This window comes from Misgurnus anguillicaudatus, chromosome 23 (assembly GCF_027580225.2).
Source record: "Misgurnus anguillicaudatus chromosome 23, ASM2758022v2, whole genome shotgun sequence".
Lineage (NCBI taxonomy): Eukaryota > Metazoa > Chordata > Actinopteri > Cypriniformes > Cobitidae > Misgurnus > Misgurnus anguillicaudatus.
Window position 1 is genome coordinate 1,003,694 of NC_073359.2, and position 12,478 is coordinate 1,016,171.

General features: G+C 34.2%; 1 protein-coding gene across 2 annotated transcripts; it reads right to left on the reverse strand.

The window, feature by feature from the left end:
* Nucleotides 1-1,955: 1,955 nt before the first annotated feature.
* Nucleotides 1,956-12,051, reverse strand: LOC129454090 (nicolin-1). 2 transcript variants are annotated; one of them, XM_055218581.2, is made up of 7 exons: nucleotides 11,787-11,805; nucleotides 9,174-9,306; nucleotides 8,580-8,750; nucleotides 5,232-5,345; nucleotides 4,547-4,615; nucleotides 2,368-2,472; nucleotides 1,956-2,283 (listed from the first exon to the last, which is right to left on the reverse strand). In XM_055218581.2, the coding sequence occupies exons 2-7, from the start codon at nucleotides 9,297-9,299 to the stop codon at nucleotides 2,242-2,244; spliced, it is 627 nt and encodes a 208-aa protein (XP_055074556.2). In that variant the 5' UTR covers nucleotides 9,300-9,306; nucleotides 11,787-11,805; the 3' UTR covers nucleotides 1,956-2,241. The 2 variants fall into 2 exon arrangements, with proteins under 2 accessions (XP_055074556.2, XP_055074555.2); XM_055218580.2 differs by lacking the exon at nucleotides 11,787-11,805 and adding an exon at nucleotides 11,823-12,051 and having other exon boundaries at nucleotides 2,179-2,283.
* Between the last annotated feature and the right edge of the window lie 427 nt (nucleotides 12,052-12,478).

Sequence of the window (12,478 nt, forward strand, 5' to 3'; positions counted from 1 at the left end):
GCATCAGTCAGATTCTCCTCTACAGACAGACGCCGCCCGCCTCATGAGTCGTAAGTTTTGAGTGACGTTGCTTTCAGCCAATAAAACAGAAAAATATACTGACATTTTCTGGTGTTGATTGATTAGCACAGTCTAGCCCTTCCTCCAACCAGAGTCATTGGAAGTACAAGTATGCTTGGTGCAAGTATACTATTACTATTCACCACAGATGTGCTTGTCTCATTTTGAGAAATGAAAATGTCATCACAGAAATCTATTTTTAAGCTTATGCACTCTTAGAAAGAAAGGTGCAAGAAGGTACAAAAGTAATCACTGGTGCATAAAAAGTTGACTTTGTACCTAAAAGGTGCATACTGGTTAAACCTTATAGGGGCTGTTTATACCTGGTATTAAGATGGTTTTTTTTATTCGATAAGATTACAAGTGGACGGAGAGACACAAAGGCCTGGATTGGCCATCGGGAGGACCGGGAGAATTCCCAGTGTTCAGGATGCATTTTGTTAATTTACTAATACATCAAGACTTACTTTTTCTTACTTATCTTTATAACGTGTCGAAATACCACCACCTATTGGATACAATATAGAAGAGCAGAAGAAATGCGAATTTCTCTGAGAACCAAATCAAACTTTTACTCATAATGAATTTCATTATGAAATAACATCACATGGATTTGTTTTAAGTCTTTTAAAGATAATCTCTTTCTTTAATATCCTACTCTACCTATTTAAAAACACATTTATAGGTCAGACGGTGAAGAATAAAAAATCTTGCTAAAAAAACAATATAAATGCTAATAGTTTCTATTACTAAATTCATCTTAGTTGTTTTGGCGATATTCCAGTATGAATAAAAGGTTTCCACAAGTTTCTAAAAGGTGTTTGTTGGTTCCCACAGTAGAGACCATTATCATTTTTATTAATAAAACCAATGCACCATTACATCCATTAGACTTTCTATGATGATTAGTTTGTTCAGCAGGGACACATAATAATGTTCATTCATACAGACAGTATATATATATATATGTGTTAGTTTGAACTTTGTGATATACGCTGTGAATTAGTGAAGTCTGACATTATGGGGACGCGTCTTCATTTGCAGGCTAATGTTGCAGAGAGGATGGTCTTTCTGCCAGCCAAGACAGATGGAGGCTCGGACATTGATTTCCAATGATTAGCATTAGGAAGCGAAGCTGCTCTTGATCACTGCCTGGCAACCATGAACGTGTCCATTGAGTTTTAATTAACGTAAAGTCAGATGCATTTCATTAACATTTAAAAATAGACGTCAGGAGGTAGTCAAGTCAGGAAAGAGTTCAGATTATCTGCCGGTTTGTATTCAGTATGTCAGATTATTCCTACAGACATCTGTATTTAACTTTAATCATTAGGCATAAGTCTTTTGAACAAATATACAATAAGTAACCGCTTTTTCTGTGCATTGTGTAGCTGAAGAATATACTGTATATTTATTATAGGGATGTCCACAATTTTGTTATTTTAATAGTTTTCAGGCCTGGAAATCACCATTCATGGTAATCCTGGTACAGGTACAAAATGTATAGTAATACAGTAAATACATTTGAGACTAGTGCATGCTATTTATTACAGTTTATTGCTGAAAGACTCATTAAAGCAAATTACCTACTTTACAGTCTCACTAAAGGAGGAAAGCACTTGGGAGCCTTAAAATAAATAGTACGATGCATAAAGCAGTATCATATAATATTTACAGTACATACAGTATACTGTAGAGGCATCTCAAGACATAATACTTTATGCAAACAGATTTAATCCTTTAACTCTTTCACCGCCAGCATTAAAAAAAAAATGATTTTCATGATTTTCACCAAAGTTTAATGCCTTCCAGAAAATGTTCTTCTTCAGATATATAAACATACAATATACCAAATGAAAGAACAGACCCTCTGCTTTCAAACAAATAAAAAAACTGTTTCATCCTACCTTCAGTAGTTCTTTTGTAATCAGCTTTTGAATATGGGTAGGTTTCTGCAAAAACACCACATTTTGAGCAAAAAGCAGAGATAATTCCATTTTTGTGACGGACTTTTCATAGAGATCCCATTCAGAGCGATCTTTAAAACAGACACGGACATGCAGCCGCTTGCCATAGGGCAATACTTCCGGGTTTAAAAAGTTGCGGAAATAAAAAAAAAATAGCGGTATTGCGGAAAGAAGGAAAATCTCGTCATTGGCGGGGAAAGAGTTAATAGCCCTGTTATGTATAAGAGAGTAATTTTACATCATAAGAGCCATCCACCTATAATTGGAATAGAAAACAAGAGTTAATTCAGTACAAAATGAAGAAGTGATTTTAAAGGCTAATGATGGTAGTGTGACTCACGTCAAAGCGACCAATTGAAGCCGCGTTCTGGTTCGCCTGCATGATCTCTGTCAGCGCCCACATCTGCTGAATACTGGAGGAAACTGTCTCTGGATCAGGAAGACCCTGAAGCACAAACCCAAAATATTAGGCCTATAACAGTATATGGCCTATTTGATAAAGCAATAACACCTTTAACATCTTTTTGTGCCTGAAACACAATTTTGGAAGGCGTGCGAGCACACAATTTAGTGTAAAGCTAGAATATAGTGTATACTTAAACCATATAGATTTCATACAAGATCCCTCATCAAGACGATCATGTCATTTTTATTGTACAGAATGTCCATTGGAATAACATAGATAGGCACAGGCTTTGTACTGTATGTGTAATATTGTTGCAGATTCAGTTTTGACCAGCAGATGGCAGTAGAGCTCTGCTGTAGAAATTAATAAATGCTCTCATTTAGAGAGCTGACTTGAGCCACACAAGTAATTTAAACCCCATTTTTACCAACTTTAGAGATTGCATTCATTGCAAGAGGACATCCACTGATACAGACTGCAGTTTTATACCAACAATAAAAAACTAAAAGTTAACGCTGGCTTAAAGGGGACATATCATGAAAATCAGACTTTTTACATGTTTAAGTGCTATAATTTCGAGCAACCTTGAAAATGTGAAAAAGATCAACCCAGTAATTTAGTTTTGATAAACCATTCTTTGTAAGTATGTGAAAAAATAGCTAATTGAAATTTGGCTCCCCTTGTGATGTCAGAAGGAGATCTTATAATAATAATACCGCCCCTTAATCTGCACTATCCAACCACAGCACTGACATTTAGTGCAGAGAAAAAAAGAGAGAGAAATAATAATTGACAACCCAATTGAGTTTCAATTTTAACAAACCACCATTATGGTGATCAGTGTTTGCTTTATCATCAGCTCATTTGCATTTTAAAGGACACACCCAAAAACGGCACATTTCTCGCAACTACAAAGTGTCAATTTCAACATGTTATAATAAATGATCTGTGGGGTATTTTGAGCTAAAACTTCAAATATGTACTCTGGGAACAGCGAAGAATTATTTGAAAAGTCTTGTGAAATGTATAAAACTTAAATTGTGTACTTTGATAACCTGGGAGAAACCTGACTGTTACCTTATGATCTTAAATCCCTTTAAATTAAAGGTTTATGCGTAAATGCTTTAGTCTTGCAAAAAAATGTTATTTGTGGATACATAAATTATGAATAGTAAGACCAGATGTAAACTGTTCTTTAAACGTACAGTCAGTCCTGTTGTAGACTTTAAATCAGAATTTTTTTATTGGCTTGACAATTCATTAAAACATTTTATCCTGGGATCCAACACACCATCACCCTCTGGTGGCTGGATGAAGTATACGTTTTGATTTCTATATGTTAATGAATGGGACATGAGCCAAATTATACTTTTTGTATATATATTTTTTTCAACAATGGTTTCTGTTATTCAAGTTATTTTATCATGTTGATGTACATTTAAGTGTTTGTTTTTCTTAAAAAAAAAATTTGATTTAAGTTAGTTTTAGATACTTTTTAAAATGGGTGTAATGACTTCATTTGTGTGTTTGTGATAGAGTTAAATGGGGAAATGGGCGGGGCCTTGATACCAAAGCTCCACCTTACGATCACTACTGCGCAGATTCTGACCCCAATAACATCATCGACATAATCATCATCATGAATTGTTAGATATTTTATCTTTTTTTTTACAATGGAAGATGCATCGTCCATCTTTTTATAGTTTTACCGTGCCTTTTCCCCAATAAAATACCAAAAGGTACAAAACCAATTATTATGCTAAGTACGCTCTTCTTTGTAGGTGCTAAGCGTTTTAAATAAACAACACGGCATTTATAAATAATGCTGAAGAGACGCCATCAAACAAGCATCTTATGTTCTAATGCAAATGACAGATAAATGAGAACTGGGTCATTATAACAATGCTCAGTGCTTGAAAAAAACAACAACAACCCACGAGTTTCATACATTTCAATCATTTTCATTTCAGTCTCCAGCTCAGAGCTCTATACATGCATAGAAACTACAGAGATGCATGTGTTGGTAAATAAAATGCATAGTATTAAATAAGATATTCAATATTCATTGAATGATGGTCTAAATGTCATAAAAGTTGTAGGACAAAATACTTACTTTCAAATCAACAGGTGCCTCTACGGGTGTAAGAGTAGATAACCAGACAGGAACGTCCCGTTCAGAGTCCTGATACGACAAAATTAACATAAACTATTTAGCTTTGTAACTTTAACAGTTAGGAATCAATCGAGTAATTGTAAAAAACAAAAAGAACAAAACAACAATAAATAACAAGGCAAAACACAAATAAACAATACAAATAAAGACAACAAAAACAAATAAATAAAGATAAAACAAACCTTTATTATACATTGCTGTGTATTTCCAATAACAATTGGTTTAATGTAATGTTCATTTAATATATGCATATATGAAGAGTTTCGTTGCAAAACGAGATAACCACCGTTTTTTTGATTGTTCAGAAATCTCGTTTTTTGGTTGTGCATTCCAATTAATATCAATTCAACTGCAGTTGGTTTGTTTTGATTTAAACCTTCATAACTTAAAAAATACAGCTAAGTAGCACCATAAAACAAAATAATAACATGATAACATAATAATAAACATGTTTTGACAAAAATGTTAAAAAATGGATTTATCTCGTTTTGCAACGAAACTCTTCATATCTAGTTTCAAGATCTAAGGTGTCATTTTTATTTTAAATGATGTAAAGGTTACAGATATGTATTTACAATTATGTTTATTTTTGAGCAAAAACGACAATGTATGTTCGCACACGTACCTCTTTCACACATGGATAAATGTTAATCTCTTCAATGCTAAAATGAAGCCATTCTGAGGAGGGCTGTCGTGAGATGAGTCGAACCGCCATCACGTTATCAGGTACAGACGACATCTGAAATTACACAACAAAAGATGTCATGTAAAATCTGTTGACACCAAAGATATTTCTTTCCAAATTTTAATGAATTATGTGAAGAGACAAACTGACAAACAAAGCGATTATTACACATTATTCGTCCGAAAAGAAAGTTTGTTGTGCTGTCATGGCGAATTTCTTATAAAAACTGCCACATTTGCAAAACAAAACTATGCCAAAGACTTGACTTTCTAAGTGTTGATGCTTGTGAAGTGTGTAAGCAAAACCCACAGCCAAGTTTCGTTCTAGTTCAGCTGCCGGCGGTGATACCCGAGAGACCGTTTCTACTCATGCACGTCTCTGAGCTTGTCAGCGATCTGCTTGAACATGATTATTCATCACAAATGATTATTCAGAGTCACAACCTTAGCAGAAATATAAATAAACATAATATATTATATAACAAACAGTACAAGACTTTATATGCTTTATTTTAAAACCTAGTAAGCATAGGCAGCTGCCATCCTAAATCCTAACGAAAGTTTGTGCACTTTATTTTGGCAGCAACTCGGCACGGCACACAAATAGTGCTCACAACAGCTGGATAAAGGAAAGTTTATTATAATGTGGCATAATGCTGCCCGGAGGCATATATCATAAACGATTACATGTGAGCTTTGGTGCAGTTAATTCTGAAATCGCTGATACTACAAAAATGCGAAGCAAATGTTGCAGCTCATTTAAATTATGATGCGGCAGTCTTTGCTCGTACAGGCAACACAAAAGAGATGAATAAAAGTGCTCATTGTAGCATTGCATAACCTTTAAAAGTCATTTATTTCACAGAAAACTAATAAAAGTATATGCACACACAATATGGTATTGGCGTAAAGCCAACCAATCAGATTTAAGCATTTTAAACTCTTTCATGTCATTAATATTAAACATACAAACCTTACCATTTCAACAAGGGTTTTAAGGTATAAAACAATCTGGTTTAAAAATTATTATTCAACCACTATCGATACCAAATCTACAGCACTCTATGAATGCCTGACAAAAGGGGGCGGAGTTTAGGCTGCATGACATCACCAGCAGGAGCTCTATACTGATAATATTGACATATTTAGTACTTTTATATGAACTTTTCATGACTGTAACATTATAAAGTCAAAAGGCATGTTGATGGCAATGTCTTTGATATTGTCTTGCTTCTTAAAAAAAAAAGACTTAATTATATCCCGTTTTCTTCTGACATCAAAAACATCTTACACATATGAGGTTAGGGCTGTGCAAAAAAATCGACACAGGTAACTATCGTGATAATTTTTCCATGATAGTGTATCGATATTTCGATCTCTGGTATTGGTATATATAAAAAAAACATCAAATCTCTCTGTGTGCGTCAAACGACTTTCTCGGCCGCTGCTATAGTTGTCACTGTCCAGTTGTCTGTCATATACGACCATTCGGCCAATGTCTCAGAAGTTAGCAGGAGTGAGAAAATGGCAGATAATTTAAAAACGCCTGCAACTTTTCAAAGCCGACGTGTGGAAGCACTTTGGTTTATTTTTTTTTATTCAGCTCTATTTTTATTATTATTATTGATATAAAAAAGTAGTGCAATGTATCGTAATATCCAACGTATCGTTTCATGATAGTTTTGGGTTTTTATCGTGTCACATGCATCGCGATATGTATCGTATCGTACCGTGAGCCCCTTGGTAATACCCAGCCCTAGATGGGGTGCAAGATGCCAATTTTAATGCCAATTTCATTTGATGACACTAAACATGCATCGTCCAACCACTTTAGGGTTCATGGGAGGACACAGGTCTAATATCTCTGTGTCTTTGAAATGGAGCTAAAAAGCAACGAGGGAGTCTGATCTCAATACATTAAAGCAGTTATTACAGTCCAATCACAGATCAAAGACCTGGACATCAAATCCCTGGAGAGAAACAAATGGGCCGAGTCACTGTGATGACAAACAGGATTTTTTTTCTTTTGATTCGTCTAGGATGCCTGACAAAACCGTTAAAGAGTTTTTTAATAGAAAAATTGATGATATCCCACAGACACAACAAGAGCAGGAAATTATTTTAAAAGATCGTCAACCTCTCATGTTTAGGGAACGATTTGTGTCTGCTTACAAAAAAGTATGCAGTAATTATACAGCATCCTAAACGGTTATGAAAAGCGTCGGTACATGACAAATTAGGCGGGTGTTCAACAAAAGACACATTCTTGCATTCAAAGCACAATGAGACAATACCGAACACAGATGTGAGAATGAATTACAATATACACTCACCTAAAGGATTATTAGGAACACCTGTTCAATTTCACATTAATGCAATGGTGTAATGGTGTGGGGGATGTTTTCTTGGCACACTTTAGGCCTCTTAGTGCCAATTGGGCATCGTTTAAATGCCACTGTCTACTTGAGCATTGTTTCTGACCATGTCCATCCCTTTATGACCACCATGTACTCATCCTCTGATGGCTACTTCCAGCAGGATAATGCAGCATGTCACAAAGCTCCAATCATTTCAAATTGGTTTCTTGAACATGACAATGAGTTCACTGTACTAAAATGGCCCCCACAGTCACCAGATCTCAACCCAATAGAGCATCTTTGGGATGTGGTGGATTGGGGGCTTCGTGCTTTGGATGTGCATCCCACAAATCAAGATGCAAGATGCTATCCTATCAATATGAGCCAACATTTATAAAGAATGCTTTCAGCACCTTGTTTAATCAATGCCACGTAGAATTAAGGCAGTTCTGTATTAAACACAGTATTAGTATGGTGGTCCTAATAATCCTTTAGGTGAGTGTACACACTGTTATTATTTCACGTCATTCTGATGTTATTTCATAAAAATTTTGGTGATCATCCCTAGGCCATCTGTTCAAATGCATTTTTGACTATCTTTGAAAGTGGACAAGCATGAGCCCCATTCACTTCCATAGTAGAAAAAAAGAAATACTATGGAAGTGAATGGGGCTCAAAACATTCCTCAAAATATTGTTCATCAAAAAGAAATTTAAACAGGTTTGTAACAACATAAGCGTGAGTACATTTTTGGGTAAACTATCCATTTAAACGATTTGCACATCATTTGCGCATATTTAGCGTCATCCACTCGTGATCCGATCGACCGAAACGCATCTTAATACTAAACTGTACCTGAGAGAATAATTCAGAATTATAAATTCCTTTAACCGAATGTCCTTCTCGTTCTTTCACGGGTGACCTTGGCCTACCTGCTGCCTGTAGATGGAGAAATAGTCATGCGATCCAGCCTCCGTGTGTGGGTTGTCCATGAGGGGGTGATTTTTCAGACAGGTGACCCATTTAGCACGACCTTCCTCCCTCCGCTGAACACGGACCGTCAGATACGCCGTGTAGTAGTTCTTAAAAGAGATTTCCTGAATCTAAACACAAGCACAGGGAAAATACCTGCGGGTTCAGCCAAAGGTGAACGAGTCATTGGGGCGAACAATGCCGAAAGTAAAAGCTTAGGTTACACACCCTTGTTTAAACTGTATATAAAGCTGCATATTATGAAAATAAATTACACTAAACTGAATTCAATACTTATATAGAGAAGACCACCAATGACGATGCTTGCGCTCCAAAAAGCATCTTGTGTACTCAAATGCAATGAAATCTGACCTGTTGTAAACATGAAGTTTATAAGCTCATTTGATTTGCACCCTAAATACTTTTTATTTGAGGTCACCCTTTAAAAAACTTCAAGATCTTCAATGTGCGCTCACATTTTTTGGACCACACGGTGCGTTAATCTCATTAGTGCAATAACTGAAAGTTTTACATGCATTGTTAGCGATACTCACATTAACCGGTTCTGAGAGGATGATGTCTGTTATATAGACGCCGGGGCGCGATAAATCAGACACTGCGTCTCCGATCTGCAAAGGGACCGGTGACTTTATAGTGCAGTTAACCGGTTCAACACTCATAATGGACCTGTGATACAAAAAGCATTTGAACTGTAAAATACATTAAAATTCAGCCAACAGCTAATGGGGTAAAATATCAGGCCTGGTGTCCAAACGAATGTACTGTAGGTTTAAATAATGGCAGGAGTTGCCATAGGCCCAAAATTAGTTCATTCATTTTATACTTCATTGTTTAGTTAGTCATATTTTCTAAACATTTACAATATGACCCAAATATAAGAATACTACTCTCTACACAATTTTCATACATCTTTACATAACACATAACATTAGAGGTCGACCGATAGTGGATTTTACTCATACCGATAGCTAAGTTGGTCCTTACTAGTTTGCCGATATCCAATTAATCAACAGATTAATAGTTTTTAAAATGGATACTGGATTAAAAAAAAGCATAACACTCAAAGTGAAACAGTGCTGAAATGTATTACAAAAGTAATAAAACAATAGTACTGAAACATAAAAATGTGCTAAATGAAATAAATATATAAATAAAAACATATTAATTATATTAATTAGGGCTGTCACAATGATTAAATAATAGTCTCATCGCGATTGTTTGACCTCATCGCGATGATTTTAGATCACCGCAATGATTGCACATCTCTCGAAAAAACACAAGGGGGAGCTGCAGTTTTTGAAATAAATATTCATTAAATAATTACTTTAAAAAATATATTATTTACTGCCAGGTGAAACTTGCAAAAGATTTAATTTAAATAATCACAACAATGTGTGAAAACTATTTCATAAACAAAACACAAAAGAGAATTAAATGTCAAAGCAATAAAACAGTCAATTAATCGCCATACCGTAATCGTCACAATTTATTTAACCATCAGCCAAATTTCATAACCGTGACAGCCCTAATATTAATAAGTACCTACCACTTGTAAAATTCAAATTATATGCGTAGTCTTGTACTTTATTTGTTTCTGTTTCAACATTTAATCCAATAAAAATAGCAAAAGATGTATTGGAGTGATGATTAAAAGAACTGAAATCAGATTTTGATCAGTTGGATATGTTAACGTAGCCGCCAGCTGCATGTAGTTCACTTTCTCTTGTTATTAACTTAAAATATGGATAACAGTAACCATCTGGAAATAAACTAATGCAATCAATGGGAATAATCATGACATTAAACATTTGGTTTGGATTTATCTGTGTGTGTATTATTGTTTGAGGTACTACTAATATTAGCGTCCTGTCAGTCTTGACGACAAACTTAAGTTCCTCCTGTTGTTTCTCTGCTAATGCAGCATCTATTTAGCAAATTAATTCCTTTATAATGATATGAAACAATGAACGCACTCGGAAAATCGGCATGGATTTTTTGCAGATTGCATCTACTAATGAACTATCGGTGCCGATTAATCGGTCTACCTCTACATAACATAAGACATATTCATGACAGGTGTTTTTAATGTCCACATGTAGTCTTGGCATGACTGATGAAGGGTCAAAAACAACCAGATGATGCTGTATGGCACATTTATTAAAAGAGCCTGGCAAAGACCTTAATAACGCTTAATAAACATATACATTTTGTAATCATCTTTATTTATTTATTTTAAATGCATTTATTTTTTGATTTTCATAATGTATATTATTTCATATAATAATTAATAAATTATCATTATATGTTTTACATTGAAAGGAGCAGACATTAAAATTATAATAAATGTGTGTCATTATATCGCCTTCATTTTACTATAAAAGTGTGTACATTTTGCTGCAGCCCTGTTTGTGTCATGTTTTTGTTTTGATAATTTTTAACTCACATAAAGGTCTTGTATTTATTATAGTAAACTGTTACACAGCGTTTTTTAATCTTGCCATAAACTGTTGCACTGATTTTTTTATGGCAAGATTAAAACCCGCTTAGAAAGTGTACTACAGTAACTAGTACTACAATAGATAAATTAATTAAGATAACAAAGTGTACTCATTACTATAATATACTATGCAATTTACTACAGTTTACTCTAGTAAATACTAAAGTATACTACATTATTGTTATTATAATTTTTATTTTACAAATTATGTCAACACTTTACAATGAAGTTATATTTGTTAACATTAGATAATGCATTAGCTATAATGAATGAACTAGCAATAAACAATACTTCTAGCTTACAGCATTTACTAATCTTACTTCATGTTAATTTCAACATTTACTTGCTCAATGAACTAACATAAACAAAGATTAATAAATGGTCAATAACTATATTGCTAATGCATTTATGCAACCTTATTGTAAAGTGTTACTAAAAAACCTGATCAGATTTATACATGCACTACAATTCATACATCTCAGGATCTTATTTCAAACAACAAAATCATTATATAAATCCCTATTACACAGCACAATGAGCGCACAAACAATAACAACACATCTATTATGCGCACTAATGCTGTCTATGTAGGTTGCTCACTAGCTTTTGAAACACCGTCAAGTGTGCATCGCTGCAGTAGGCTACTTACTATATTCAGTCAAGTGTGCATCACTGCAGTACTTACTATATTCAGCTCCGTGTCGTGCTGCTGTCTGGGGTAAATTTAACGTGAGATGTGCCCTTAATAGGCGCTAAAGCTCTTTACAGCAGCAGTGTCATCTCAGTTATCTGCTGAAGAATGTAAAGACTCTTCTTCAGGCTTTATTATCGCGTGTCATGTTGATAGTTACTGTCCTGCATCTCACTTCCGGTCTCCGTGTGACGTCTTTGTCTTAAAGGGGCAGCGTCACTTATAGCTGCTCACGCCGCATTACAATGTACATACATACATCACATGTTTATAAAACGAACATAAGTAGTAGAAGAAACTTTCGTTTTGAATAATAATAATAATAGTAATAATAATAATAATAATAATAACAATAACTATTTTTATTATTATAAAAAATAAACAAGTTTTACATTTTACATTTAGCAGATGCTAACAACACAAGGGTGAGGGAAAATAAAGCAGTATTAAAAATATTTTAAATATTTAAACCTTTTAAAGGAAGGAGAGAAAATAGTTTAAAAATAAATAAATACATAAATAAACCTCCTGTTTTATTTATTTATCTATATACATTTTACATTATTTTATTATATATACACATTTATTTATTTATTTCGTTTTTTATTATTACAGTGCTTGCTAAGGATATTTGTATACAGGGACCAGAA